The sequence below is a fragment of the Leopardus geoffroyi genome, chromosome B3, assembly GCF_018350155.1.
Source record: "Leopardus geoffroyi isolate Oge1 chromosome B3, O.geoffroyi_Oge1_pat1.0, whole genome shotgun sequence".
Taxonomy (NCBI): Eukaryota; Metazoa; Chordata; class Mammalia; order Carnivora; family Felidae; genus Leopardus; species Leopardus geoffroyi.
The window spans coordinates 110,574,616-110,589,738 of NC_059337.1; the positions used below are offsets into that span (position 1 = coordinate 110,574,616).

The window sequence follows — 15,123 nt, forward strand, 5'->3', positions numbered from 1 at the left end:
AACGATTTTCTTTTCATGAAGTTGGATTAGTGATGTACTAATTTATTCTTCTAAAGTCCTCTTCCTTTCTCCCTGTTGAATCCTTACACTTAGAAGACTCTAGAAATGAGTTTTTTTCTACTATGCGGGTCTAAGGGATGATAAATGTTTTCTCATCCCCTTCAAACCTATTTGCAATGTAAAGTTCTAACAGGGGCTAGACGAGAACAGAAATATGGACGTTGACTGGCTCTGTGTTCGGAGGGTGGTGGGGACTGTCGTGGCAGAATGTCAAAGAGACCAAGCCCTTCTAAAGGAAGCCTGGCTGCCCAATTCTAGGCCATCTGTGCCACATCAAGGTGTAGCCCCAGGGTGCTAGATTTCCGGTTTTCTCCGAGTCACAGGAAATCCTGATTTCTATGTAAAATATCCTGGTTTTCAAAATAATCTTTAAGTCACACAAAACCTGTCCACAAGTTGAACGTGCCCCGTAGACTGCCAGCTTGTTTTTTACTTGTAGGTGGAGAATTCTCAAGTCTAAAGCCGTGACATTTTGTTTTCTGTTGGTATGTGTAAGTCTATAGAACTGAAGAAATGTGCCGTAGAAATGCATTAGTTGGACAGTCTCATCATGAAAGGTGATCAATAAAACGCGAATCACGTTTCTTCAGCCAGACTGCAAGAGTCTTGAGGGTTAGGACAGTGTTCTTGTTTCTTCAGTAGCCTCTACTGAAGTATTTGTCAATAGATGGACTGGCTTCATTTTTAAATAATTCATTCTGTGACTTGACTTTTTGTAGCAAATAAAAAGAAACATTGATGAAAAGCACGCCCGGCTTTACCAGACTCTGAATGAAGGCAGAGAGCTGGTGGCCTCCGTGAGCTGTCCTGAACTAGAGGGCCAGATTGCGAAACTAGAAGAGCAGTGGTTGGCCCTAAACAAAAAAATTGACCATGAACTGCACAGACTACAAACGCTTCTCAAGCATCTGCTCAGGTATGTTTTCTTAGGGATGGGTTGAGGTCAGATTTTCAGGTGGCCAAAAACCTCAGAGGATCATGCAGTCGACCACATTTTACCTGCAGTCTCTCTACTGTAAGGTTTGTCGTCAACAATTTAAGCACTTGGGTCCCTCTTCTGGGCCAGATGCGATCTAGGATCTCTGAGGTTGGTTTGCCAGACTCAAGATGACATGTAATCAGTTCAGTGAAAAGTAAGAATTATGTTGTGAAATTGTACATGTGACCTTTATACCACGGTGTTGCTCTTTCCTACTCTCTAAAAAGGTTTTAAATTAAAAAATAATAATCTTAGCTCACAGAATAGTTTGAAAAAGCCTTCAGAGTTCTTCAGAGAATTTTGTTTGTTTAGTGGATCTAATCTTGAACTCCTTGAGGAAGGTAGAGAGCATAGAACGTTTGAATCTCCTCCTCTGTGCCTCTTAGGGACCTGTCTTAGAGAAGTTTAAGAGTTACAAGAGGGGTAGCATTCTCAATATTTTCCTTCGTTTCCTATAAATATGTTGGAATCTAGCCAATAAGTTTACTGTTATGCAACTTATACAAATGCTGGTTATATTTTTACTATAAACAAATCTGTCAACAACATTTAATGAACAGAAATAATCGCTGTCCTTACCCATGGGTTTATTTTTGTGTAGCTGTAATAAAATGTTTTAGACTTTAAAATGCTCATTTGTTCTAGAATAGTCATAACAGAGTCCTACAAAATGCCAGGAGTGTCAGATTTGGGGCATGGGATAAAACAGGGTATAATTCTTAAAACATCATGATTTTTTGAATAATAGAGCTGATCAACACAGGAAAACATAAAGTAAAATGAGAAAAAAATTGCCAACGATGCGTATCACCCATAGAGTACGTTTCTAATTTTCTTTCTCTCTCACTTTATTCCTGTTAGTTATAACAGAGATTCAGATCAGTTAACCAAGTGGTTGGAATCTTCTCAGCAAACTCTGAATTACTGGAAAGAACAATCCCTCAATGTGTCTCAGGACTTGGATACAATCAGAAGCAACCTAAACAGTTTTTTTGTAAGTTATGATAAAATATGCTCAGATAATTATTGCCAGAAATAAATATCAGGGGAAAATGACCAGGGTCAATGCGATAGTCTCCATAATCATTTGTGGATAAGGGATAAAATTTAGGGTAATATCATTCTTCAAACTTAGAGCTATTTGTTTATAGCGGTCATTTATATATTTACGATAGGGACACCTGGCTGGCTTAGTCAGTTAAACATCCAGCTCTTGATTTCAGCTCAGGTGGTGATCTCATGATTTGTGAGTTCAAGCCCTGCATCAGGCTCTGTGCTGACAGTGGAACCTGCTTGGGATTCTCTCTCTCTACTCTCTCTTTGCCTCTCCCCTGTGTGCATGCTCTCTCTCTCTCCCTCTCAAAGTAAGTATTTAAAAATAAAATAAAACAATGATAAAGTAGATTTTTATTTGAACCTATAAAATATATATAAAAGTAAAAGTTTCTCTGACATGAAGCATGCTTTTTAAATGCAGGAAATAACTCCCCTGCTTTTCCCCCAAAACTTAACAGACTTATTAATTCATAAATGTTAAAGTTAATAGATACATGGTTGTAAATTGTCATAGGCAGAACTGACATTTCTACTAAAATGTTCTATTGTTTTGAGCTTTATTTTTTTGAAGAAAGGAAACTATTACTTCTGTAATATAAATTTATAAAACTTTCTAACATAAATTCCTTTCCCGTATTCTTTTCTTGTCTGTTTTTCTTATTTTATAGCAATGATCACCCACTTTGGTATTAAAATGTAATTATTGAAAAATATGTTTGAAAATCCCCACAAATACAAAGGAAAGTTTTCAAATATTTTAGTTAAAAATCAGTTGCATTTAGTTCATTTAATAGGAACTTTGTGTTCTGTTTCTCTTAACGTTGAAATGATAGGTCTTTTTTATTTTATTACTTGATTTTTTTTTAATTTTTAAAAATACTTATTTATTTTTGAGAGAGAGAGAGTGAGATGGAGTGTAAGCAGGGGAGGGGCAGAGAGAGAGGGAGACACAGAATCTGAAGCTGGCTCCACGCTCTGAGCTGTGAGCCCAGAGCCTGTCATGGGGCTCAAACTCATAAACCAGGAGATCATGACCTGAGCCAAGGTCAGACGCTTAACCCACTGAGCCACCCAAGTGCCCCTGATTGGTCTTTTTTAAAAAAAAATATTAATCCATTAGATTATAAGCCACTCAAGGGTCAGGAATTCCTTCTCTTTTGTTCCCCACTATTTACCTAATGCCTGGAACAGTGCCTGACACTTAGTAGGAAAAGTGTGGGTTTGGGTGTGTGCATGCACGCGTGCACACACGCACTCGTGAGCACACACACACCTATAGATACACACGCAAGCATTAGCAGTTTGAATTGAGTTCATGTACTTAGTTTGGGACTCTAACCAGTTATTCTGACTCTTAGTTATTCTTTGCTGTTTGCAAATTTTTAATGTTTCTAAATTTTCACGCTGTTTCCTCTAGGAGTTTTCAAAGGAACTAGATGACAAGTCCTCCTTGAAGACCGTGGTTATAAGTACTGGGAATCAGCTTCTTCACCTGAAAGAAGCCGATACGGCTACCCTGAGAGCTTCTTTAGCGCAGTTTGAACAGAAATGGACAACGCTCATAACTCAACTTCCAGATATTCAAGAAAAACTTCACCAGGTAAGTATTTAAAGACGCAGCATTTAAATTAGCATTCACTTGTTAGCTCACAACTCCTTTAAAATTATTTCTCTGACTCAATAATTTTCATTGACACTATCTATTTTCCTCTGGCACCACTGAATATGGGTCTTAATTACTGGACTCTCCTCCAGTGGGATCTTTCTTACCGGAGAAATCAGGCTTAATTACTTTATTTCCCAGTTTATCTGCATCACTGTGTTCCTTTATGTGAAGGTCATCGTCATTGTTTTGGGGTCACTTATCCTAAGCTTGAATGCCGGGTTTGTTTTTGTGAGCAACCTGCATAATTATGTAGCAAGACCTTTTATCAAACCAGATACCGTCTTTAGTGATGCCCCGATTCATTTTGTCAACTGCAGGTAATTAAATGGAAATCATTTTGTCCTTGCAGCTCCAGATGGAGAAATTGCCATCTCGTAAAGCAATCACAGAAATGATTAGCTGGATGAACGATGTGGAACATCAGACCGCAGATGAAGACCGTGAGCATTCTCTGAGTTCCGCATCTCAAGTTAAAAACCTTCTTCAGAAGTACAAGGTAATTATACGAAAAGAGCCACAAGCTTGCTCGTTAACTAAGAAGGCAAGTCAGTCGGAAGGGAAATACCAAAGAGACCAGTGTGGTGTGCTTTAGAAGAACTGATTCCAGGCGTGGGGAATGGGATATTGGATGATTCTAGACAGACGTTAGTATACTTTTTCTATTCTGCCTCGTTTCCTTTGAGAGCTCCTATCACCACAGGACAGAATCCGAGCTTTTAACTTGCCCTGGCCCCTCTTTACTTCTCCAGCCTCATCTTTTCATTCCCCGATATAGATCCTGGACTCTGCCTGACCCGAATGAACCCGCTGCATCTGGTGTTCTCCCGGCTTCTGCTTTTGAAAAATTTTTTTTTTAACATTTATTTATTTTTGAGACAGAGAGAGACAGAGCATGAATGGGGGAGGGTCAGAGAGAGAGAGAGGGAGACACAGACTCTGAAACAGGTTCCAGGCTCTGAGCTGTCAGCACAGAGCCTGACACGGGGCTCGAACTCACGAACCGTGAGATCATGACCTGAGCCAAAGTCGGAGGCTTAACCGACTGAGCCACCCAGGCGCCCCGGCTTCTGCTTTTGTACATGCTACACCTTCAACCTGGAATTCTAGTGCCCCACTTGTAGCCGTAGAAATGCTCTTAGTTCATCTTTCAAAACTCTCCTCAAGTATCTCCTGATTTGGAAATCTACTCCTGACTCTCCCAGCCAGTCGAGTTCACTTTCTAGGATTAGGCGTCTCCAGGGTGTGATAATTATTTGCTTACTTGCCTGTCTCCTTCTTGAGAGCAGGGCCAATCTTTCACCTCCCTGAAACAGCACACCTAGCCCAGGACCTGGCATCCAACAGGTGTTAAGTCAATGTCCTTTGCGTAAGAGAATGCATAAGGAAAAGCTGATACCTTTCTACAAATACATATAAATGTGGCCTTCTCTGTGATATTTGACTTCAGATAGATTTAACTCACACTTAATAAGCCACACACAAACATTTATTGTGTACCAGGTAATGTGTTCACCACTAGGAACTCAGGAGATCAATGAAGTCTCTGGTCTTTGCTTTCCAAGACCTCACAGGCTGATGGATGTAGCTTCTGGTAGGCAGAGGACAAATACTTTGGTCACGAGGCATGATGTTAGCAAGGATTTTACTTTTACATACTAGCACATCCTCACTTCGGGGAGTAGTAGAATCTTTGGAGGGTCCACATGCATGTATTCTTCTACGCTCTTGTAACCTAGCATATACCACATAGTTTTTCCCCTGATGCCCCCAGAGGGATGTTAGGACTTACGAGGATAAGCTTAATAAGTATCCGACTTGACAGAAACATGCTTGGCCCTGGGTGTTTTTAGGCTTGCTACAGAACAGAGAAGCTACTAAGCTGGCAAAGTTCCTTAATGTCCTGGGTTTTCTTTTTCTTTTTTTTCTTTTTTTTTTTTTTTACGTTGTATTTATTTATTTTTTTTTTTAATTTTTTTTTAATGTTTTTTTTTTTAATTTTAAAAAAAAAAATTTTTTTTTTTCAACGTTTATTTATTTTTGGGACAGAGAGAGACAGAGCATGAACGGGGGAGGGGCAGAGAGAGAGGGAGACACAGAATCGGAAACAGGCTCCAGGCTCTGAGCCATCAGCCCAGAGCCTGACGCGGGGCTCGAACTCACGGACCGCGAGATCGTGACCTGGCTGAAGTCGGACGCTTAACCGACTGCGCCACCCAGGCGCCCCTGTTTATTTATTTTTGAGGCAGAGCGAGACAGAGCATGAACGGGGGAGGGGCAGAGAGAGAGAGGGAGACACAGAATCGGAAGCAGGCTCCAGGCTCCGAGCCATCAGCCCAGAGCCCGACACGGGGCTCGAACTCACGGACCGCCAGATCGTGACCTGAGCCGAAGTCAGACGCTCAACCGACTGAGCCACCCAGGCGCCCCACGTTGTATTTATTTTTGAGATAGGGAGAGACAGAGCATGAACAGGGGAGGGTCAGAGAGAGGACGACACAGAATCTGAAACCGGCTCCAGGCTCTGAGCTGTCAGCACAGAGCCCGATGCAGGGCTCGAACTCACGGACCGCGAGATCGTGACCTGAGCCGAAGTCGGCCGCTTAACCGACTAAGCCACCCAGGTGCCCCTATGTCGTGGGTTTTCTGGGGGAGTCTTAACTTGAGACTTCCCATCCTCTCATTTCTGTGAGCCTGCAGGGGGGCTCTGAATTCCAGTGTGGCTCTCAGGAAGCCGCTCACAGGAACCCTTTGTCAGTCCCTGGATCCTGATTTTGGTTGAGATGATGCAGCCATGATACGCAATGCTGCCTTTGACTTTTCAGCCTGCTTGAAAGCGATGAGTCTCTGTTCGTGGGGATATGGAATTCTCCAAAAGACTCTCTACTCAAAGCAGACATTTGGTGGGATTGGGGGGGGGGGGGCGCGGGGAGGAGGATGGACTACAACTCTAGACAGGTGCCCCTTTAACGAATGGGAGCTTGGGGCTCCCTAGCGTGGCGGGATCCGGTTCAACCTACTTCCGTTCAGGCTTTGGTAGTTTAATTTTGTTTATTTGTTTGTTTTAGGAGTTCAGAATGGAGATGGACTATAAACAATGGATAGTGGACTTTGTTAACCAGTCCTTACTTCAGTTAAGCACCTGTGATGTAGAAAGTAAGCGCTATGAGAGAACAGAGTTTGCAGAACACCTGGGAGAGATGAACCGCCAATGGCACCGGATGCATGGAACACTGAATAGAAAGGTGTGCTCGTGTGTCACAGTTTGTATGATTTTGGCCTTTGCAAAATGCTACTTTCTGAAAAACGTGAAAAGCTATTCCTATGGTTAATTTACAGTTAAGACTAACAATTCTCTCAGCTATGACCCTTTTGTAAAGCCTACATTCTGGCATTCTCCGATCGGTGCATACAAGAGAGGAAGAAAGAGTTATCATTTCTTTGAGACTTCCTAGTGGGAAATTGAGTTAGGCCAGTGAAGAGGAGGAATTTTATTTGAGAAGATACCAAGTATTATGTGAGACTACTAAATGGTCGGAGATTTTGACATTTTCCGTGAAAGTAAATGTTCAAGAGTGGCAAAGCTATTACAGCCGTGAAAAGATTATGAAAAGGCAGGAAAATGGATGTGGTCTTTTGGTCGATTTTCATTCCATGACTCTGAAAATATTAAGAAAACTTATTCTTAGAGACATATTTAATATTTATGTATAATTGAGGTTAACAACTGATTGATTTCTTTATGTGTAGAGAATGCATACAAATGGGTTTAGACAATTAAGGTTCAAGTGCAGGAATGGACAAAGAACGCGAACAGACAGTTCACCAAAGAAAAAATGTATAATTAGCAAACCAACGTGAGAAGATTACAACTTCAGTTATCAGGCATTCAGAATAAACATTATGTAACGTTATATATTTATTAAATTTGAAAAATTTAGTAAGATAGAGCTAAGAGCCCAAAGCTATCACATTCATATGCAGATCATGGCTTATATCCCCTTTTAGAAAGCATTCAGAAAATTTCAACAACTAGAATAATCATCTTGTTTCCTAATTCATCAGTGTCTCCTCTCACGTTTATCTTAAGTACATAGCCCTTCAGAAAAGGAAAAATATGCACATAAAGTGTTCCACATTATTTATACTGGTGAAAAATGTAAAATGCCTAAATTTCCACCTATGGAGGAATAATTAATCGAATTATACTGTGTCCATTGGTTTAAAAGATTGGGCAGCCTTGGGGCGCCTGGGTGGCGCAGTCGGTTAAGCGTCCGACTTCAGCCAGGTCATGATCTTGCGGTCCGTGAGTTCGAGCCCCGCGTCGGGCTCTGGGCTGATGGCTCAGAGCCTGGAGCCTGTTTCCGATTCTGTGTCTCCCTCTCTCTCTGCCCCTCCCCCGTTCATGCTCTGTCTCTCTCTGTCCCAAAAATAAATAAACTTTAAAAAAAAAAAAAAAAGATTGGGCAGCCTTTCAAATTTTCAAAAAAACTTTACATATACAGTCATTATAACCTAATAAAAATTGTGAGCATTGGAAATGACAAGAATTGCAGACATTAAAAACAGTTATTATTGGGGTGCCTGGGTGGCTCAGTCGGTTAAGCATCTGACTTTGGCACAGGGCATGATCTCACAGTTTGTGGGTTTGAGCCCCACGCCAGGCTCTGTGCTGACAGCTCGGAGCCTGGAGCCTGCTTCGGATTCTGTGTCTCCCTCCCTCTGCCCCTCCCCCCACTTGCACTCTGTCTCTGTCTCTCAAAAATGAATAAATGTTTAAAAATTTTTTAATAAAAAAAGGGTCATTATTTTATTAAGTTGATAAATTATTTGTGATATGTTTGATATTGATTTAATTTTTAAATGACTCTAATGAAGAAAGTCTAGGGAAAGAAAGTTTTCTTAAGCTTTAAGTATATCAATTGATAATGCAATGAAAAATTGCATTGAATTGGAGTTGAATGTTATTCAACATGTTATTGAATGTTAGCAACATGATTTTATTTGTACAGGTGTTAATGAAACTCCAAAACAGCCAGTTTGCTTAGCAGGTTAGCTTTCAAACACTGAGTTCATATTTCCTAATATGAATCTTTATTCCAAAAGTCATTGGCAAATCTTGTGCTAAGTATGATGAATCTGCGAAGAAGCAAAATTATTTTGTTAAAGATAACCATCATGGCATTTACATTTTAAAGCACCTGGTTTAAAATGAGAAATCTTTATTTTCTTACTTATACCTTAAAGATACAACATTTAGAACAACTTTTGGAAAGTATCACCGAGACTGAAAACAAAATACAGATTTTGAACAACTGGATGGAGGCGCAAGAGGAGAGACTGAAAACTTTACAAAAACCTGGAAGTGTGATCTCCGTGCACAGGATGCTTCTGGATTGTCAGGTGAGAAGGCACACGGTGCCTGTCCACACGGCGTGGCCAGGCTGTTCCGTCGCTGCTTCGGCCCCAAGGAGGAGGGCAGGTGGCTGCACTTTCCAGGGACCCCTCCAGACCCCCAGGTACTTACTTCATTATGCAAAGGAGATAATAATCATCCATGGGTTTTACAAAATTACAGAATGCAATTTTTGTGTGTGAGAAGCAGAAGAAGGTATCTTCAGTTATTGTTCCTAAGACTTGAATGTGGCTCCTCAAAGAAAATGCTCAAAGGGAATTTTTATTTCATGTTTCCCAGTTTTTTAGTAATTCACCCAATACTTTTGCAATTACTCTAAGGTTTCCATTAGTTTTAGTATTTCATTCTGCGTCTTCAGAGGAAAATGATTTTCTTTTACCTTCTGTGTAATATGTTCCGAAAGGACCGGTTATCCCTTGGAACTACGGTCTACATCACAGTTGAGCTTAAGGATATTGGCCTGGCCCCCTTTTGTTCAGTTGTCACTTGCCAGGTCACTTAGTCTCACCCACACATACATTAATCCTCCCTAAGTACTGCCCTGATTGTGTCACTGCCTATTGAAGACACTTCAGCTGCCCTTGTAGCTGCAGACGTTTGCTGCTTCTGGACCTGCTGCCTGAGGACACAGGCTCCTCCCTGCTGGTGTGGGAAGGTCAGGTCACACCCCAGTTGTCCTGAGAAGGTTAATCATCCTGGACATGAGATGTGAGCAGCAACACCATTATAAGAGATCTGTGCAAGTGGTCATATCCTGCTTCTAACTACCCACTAGCCATTCCATTTAGAATTCTTTTTTTTTTTTTTAATTTTTTTTTTTTTTTAATGTTTTATTCATTTTTGAGACAGAGAGAGACAGAGCATGAACAGGGGAGGGGCAGAGAGAGAGGGAGACACAGAATTGGAAGCAGTGTCCAGGCTCTGAGCCATCAGCCCAGAGCCCGACGCGGGGCTCGAACCCACAGACCGCGAGATCGTGACCTGGCTGAAGTCGGACGCTTAACCGAATGCGCCACCCAGGCACCCTCCATTTAGAATTCTTACAGCAGCCTTAGATTCAACGTAACCCTCACGGGAAGCCTACGCTCCACAGGTCCGTGCCGTGCCGCCCACCACAGGCCACCCTGGTTTCACTTGAGTTCTAAACTGTCCACGGCCTGGGCTATCATTGCTAGTTTCCAGATGAGAAAATACAGGCTTGGAGGTTTGATGACTTAATGTCAGGCGAGACAGCCAGTATGGGACAGACATGGCATGGGGACTAGATCTCCTGGACTCGTTCTACTGTACCATGATGACGAGGACTTATTACCTAGACTATTCTAAAATCTAGGGGTACCTGGGTGGCTCAGTTGGTTGAGCGTCCGACTTTGGCTCAGGTCATGATCTCGTGGTTTGTGGGTTCGAGCCCCGCGTCGGGCTCTGTGCTGACAGCGCAGGACCTGGTGCCTGCTTCGGATTGTGTGTCTCCTTCTCTCTGTGCGCCTCCCCTGCTTGCGCTCTGTCTCTCTATCAACAATACATATTAAATTTTTTTAATCTAGATACATGTAATAATTAAACTTATCATAAAAATTCATACTGTAGTAAGTGCAAAAATGGAATCAAATGTATTATTAAAATGTCTTTGATGGGATGTTATTTAATTACATATTGTAATGCCATTTTTACTCGAAAAGGCCAAACTCCTGTCTCTTACTTACACCTTATTGTTCCGTAACGTTGTGCATATGCAAACTTTTTCCTCTTGCCCTTCCAGGATATAGAAAATCAACTGGCAAGTAAATCCAAGGCCCTTGATGAGTTGAGACAATGTTACCTGACTTCGGAGAGTGGGACCATGCCATTGTTAGAAGACACAGCATCCAGAATTGATGGGTTATTTCAAAAGAGAAGCGGTGTTATCAGCCAGGTACTAGAACTCATTTGAAGTACACTATTTCTCCTCATATAGCCTTCTTTCATCTTTTTGTTGATGTGTTTAGTCACGGAAACTCCATATCAAAAGCTGAAGAGTTGCTTAGAGAAATACTGAAGTGAAATAGAGAAAGGCATTTCAAATCCAACCCCCCTTTTTTTTTTTTTGGCACCGGATGGAGGTGTAGCCACCAATTCCAACACCATTGGCAAGCTAGAAATCCACTTGGTTATCTTTGTTTTGTCTACCGTACTCACAGACAAAAACGTCACCACCCCCCGCCCCAACAGAGCATCTGGCACTGGTTCCTGGGCAGATACAGGGGCAGCTATGAGAAAGCACATCCAGGGAGGTGCCTTGGGCAGGGAATGATCCCGTCTCTTGTAACCTCTATTAAGCTAGAAGCATGGTCAGCGTATGGAGAATTCCAGAGGTGAGGAGAACACAGTATGCGGTGGAGAGAAAGAAAAGAGGAGGAGTGTGGAAGATGTCTGGTCAGCTTAGGAAAGATATGTTAAAGTCTGCCTTTACCCCTTCCAGGAGTAGAGCACCAAAAGAGAAAAGGCAGGCATCTCTACATACTGCAACCTTGTTGGCTCCTCACAAATGGAGGGAGAAGACTAAATACTAGCCAATTGTAGGTGTGTCCATATTTCCCAGAAGTCCTTATTGTGGATTATTTGTCATCTACTAAAATCTACTTTTGACTATTTGTTCCAAGAGGGAATTGGGAATAACCTGTATAAATGAAATTCATTGGTGACCCTCGGCCTCATTTTTCCCCCAGAAGTCGGGCAGGAAGATAGAGATGAGCTTACCATATCTTGTGTGAGTCATTTGTTGAACCTATCTTCTGTGAGTCACTATGTTCACTGCCAGCAGTACAAAGATAAACGAGAAAATAAATGGATCCTACCGTCAAAGGGCTCGCAGACCACCAGAGAAAACATACTTGAATAGATAATCACAACACAGTGATTTTTTTTAACGTTTATTTATTTTTTGAGAGAGTGTAAGTGAACGAGGTGCAGAGAGAGTGGGGACAGAGGATCTGAAATGAGATCGGCGCTGACAGCAGAGAGCCCGATCAGGGGCTCGAACTCACAAACCATGAGATCATGACCTGAGCTGAAGTTGAACCCTCAACCAACTGAGCCACCCAAGCGCCCCACCACACAGTGAATTATGATAAAAATGTTGGGATAGAGAAGATTGAGATAATGCAAGTAAAAACATGCAGATAGTACTAATGTAAAAGATAGACATCTAGATAAATGGAATAGAATTAAGAGTCCAGAGATAAACCCTCACATTATAATCAACTAATTTTTAGACAAATCCAGGGTGGGAGGTGGGGGGGATAGTCTTCTCCAAAACTGGTACTAGAACAGCTGTCTGTCCACATTCAAAAGAATGAAGTTAGGGGGCGCCTGGGTGGCTCAGTCGGTTAGGCGTCCGACTTCGGCTCAGGTCATGATCTCGCGGTCCGTCAGTTCGAGCCCCGCATCGGGCTCTCTGCTGACAGCTCAGAGCCTGGAGCCTGTTTCAGATTCTGTCTCCCTCTCTCTCTGACCCTCCCCCGTTCATGCTCTGTCTCTTCCTGTCTCAAAAATAAATAAACATTAAAAAAAAAAAAATGTTTTAAAAAAAAGAATGAAGTTAGACCCCCACCTTCATACCGTATATAAAAATTAAATGGATCAAAGACGTAAACACTAAAACTACAGAACTCTTAGAAGAAAACAGAGGCAGAAATCTTCCTGACTGGATTAGGCAATAGTTTCTTAGGTATGACAACAAAAGCACAAGAAAAAACTGGATTTCATCAACACTAAAGACTTTTGTGTTTCAAAGGACATCATCAACAAAGCGAAATGACAAACCACAGAATGGACGAAAATATTTACATACTTAGGGGCTTGTGTCTACAATATATAAAGGACATAACCAAAGGGAAAACATGAGCAAGTGACCTGAATAGATATTTCTCTAAAGAAGGTATGAATGGTCGATAAGTACATGAAAAGATGCCTGGTATCATTAATAAAGGAAATATAATTCAAAACTTCAGTGAAATACTCCACACCCACCTCCATAGTGATGATAATAAGGCAGAAAATAACAAATGTTAGCAAGGGTATGGAGACCTTGAAACTCTCATACATACACTGCCAGTGAATGGAAAATGGAGCAGCTGCTTTGGAAAAGAGTGTGGCAAGTCCTAAAATATTTAAACATAGAGTTATCTTAGGACTCAACAACTTTACTGGTAAGTACCCAAGAGAAAGGAGAACATGTGTCCACACCAAAAACTTACACAATAATGTTCATAGCAGGGTGATTCATAATAGCCAAAAAGTAGAAACAATCCCAACATCCCTTGGTTTTTAAATGGATAGGTAAATGGTATATCAAGGGGTGCCTGTGTGGCTCCGTCTCTTGAGAGTCCAACTCTTGATCTCAGCTCCGGTCTCGAACTCAGGGTTGTGAGTTCAAGCCCTGTATTGGGCACCACACTGGGTGTGGAGCCTACTTAGATAGATAGATAGATAGATAGATAGATAGATAGATAGATAGATAGTATTTCCGTGCAACGGGATATTATTCAGCCATAAGAAAGAATGAGGTACTGATACTTGCTACAACACTGATGGTCTTGAAAACATCACGCTAAGTGAAAGAAGGCAGTTGCCAAAGAACCACATGTTGTATGATTCCATTTATATGAAATGTCCTTAATAGGCAAATTCTTTAAAGACGAAAGGTAGACTTTGGCTGAGAAAGGGTTAGAGAAGAATGAGGAGTGACTGCTAGTGGGTATGGGGTTTCTTTTCATGGTGATGCAAATGTCCTAACACTGATTTTGGTGACTTTACTTTAAATAGGTGAATTGTATGGACTGTGAGTTATATCTCAATAAACCTACTTATTGTTTTATTTTTTGAAGTTATCTCTAGCCCCAACTTGGGGCTCCAACTCATGACCCCAAGATGAGAGTCACATGTTGTACCGACTAAGCCAGCCAGGTGCTCCAAAGCTTTTTTTTTTTTTTTTAACGTAGAAAACACAAAACTTATGTCATCCTTCCATAAGTTCTCCAGAGTTCGTAGAGCCTCGTCTTTAAAAACAAGGGCTTAAAAACAAAACAAAACAAAACCAAAAACAAAAAATAAAAACAAGGGCTTTAAGTCTCTGCCTAAAGAAAAATCTTAGCAGCCCCGTTTTGTATCTCCGTCCTAGGGCAGGTGCTTAACCTCGTTAAGCCTCAATTTCCTGGTCTATGAAATAGGGATGATAATACCTACGTCTTTCTACCTTTGTAGCAATGCCTATATGGCACTCAGTGCTGCCCTACTGGCTGATTGTACTTTTAACATTCTGAAAATGTTCCTTCTTGTTTCTAGCGTAGTGAATTTTGCTTAATGGTTTTCTTATCCTTTCCCCCAAACCACACGTGCCATTTCTTTTCCCTGAAGCTGTAATATTCGAAGGGTTGCCCTTAAGTGCAACAGAAGTTGCACCAACTTTGTATGCGGGAGCCATGAAGTCCTTGGACCATGACAATGCCTTATGCAGCCATGTGCCTATAGGCACCTGTGTGTCAGGATCATCCCTGCCACCCAGATAGGCCCCAAGCTTCCAAAAGGTACATCTAGGGGTGCCTGGGTGGCTTAGTCAGTTGAGTGTCCGACTTCAGCTCAGGCCGTGATCTCACAGTTCATGGGTTCGAGCCCCGCGTTGGGCTCTGTGCTGACGGCTTCGAGCCTGGAGCCTGCTTCGGATTCTGTGTCTCCCCCTCTGTCTGCCCCTCCCCTGCTTGTATATTCTCTCTCTCTCTCTCTCTCTCTCTCTCTCTCTCTCTCAAAAATAAACAAAATATAAAAAATAAAAGAAAAAAAATAAAAGGCACATCTATAAGGAGTTCCCGTCCTGCCTCCTTTTTTCCCTTACTGTCTTTTATTCTTTCTTAATGGTGGATTGTTTTTCTGAGCCATTCAGCCCATATAAAGACATATGGGCTACGCAGTTGC

The 15,123-nt window shown here is 41.7% G+C and overlaps 1 protein-coding gene across 1 annotated transcript in view; it reads left to right on the plus strand.

The window, feature by feature from the left end:
• Positions 1-15,123, plus strand: part of SYNE2 (spectrin repeat containing nuclear envelope protein 2) — a 349,558-nt gene that overhangs the window by 265,383 nt on the left and 69,052 nt on the right. Inside the window, 7 exon segments of the mRNA XM_045451206.1 lie at positions 780-976; positions 1,901-2,033; positions 3,513-3,695; positions 4,111-4,257; positions 6,827-7,003; positions 9,006-9,161; positions 10,934-11,086. Coding sequence (XP_045307162.1) covers positions 780-976; positions 1,901-2,033; positions 3,513-3,695; positions 4,111-4,257; positions 6,827-7,003; positions 9,006-9,161; positions 10,934-11,086 — 1,146 coding nt within the window.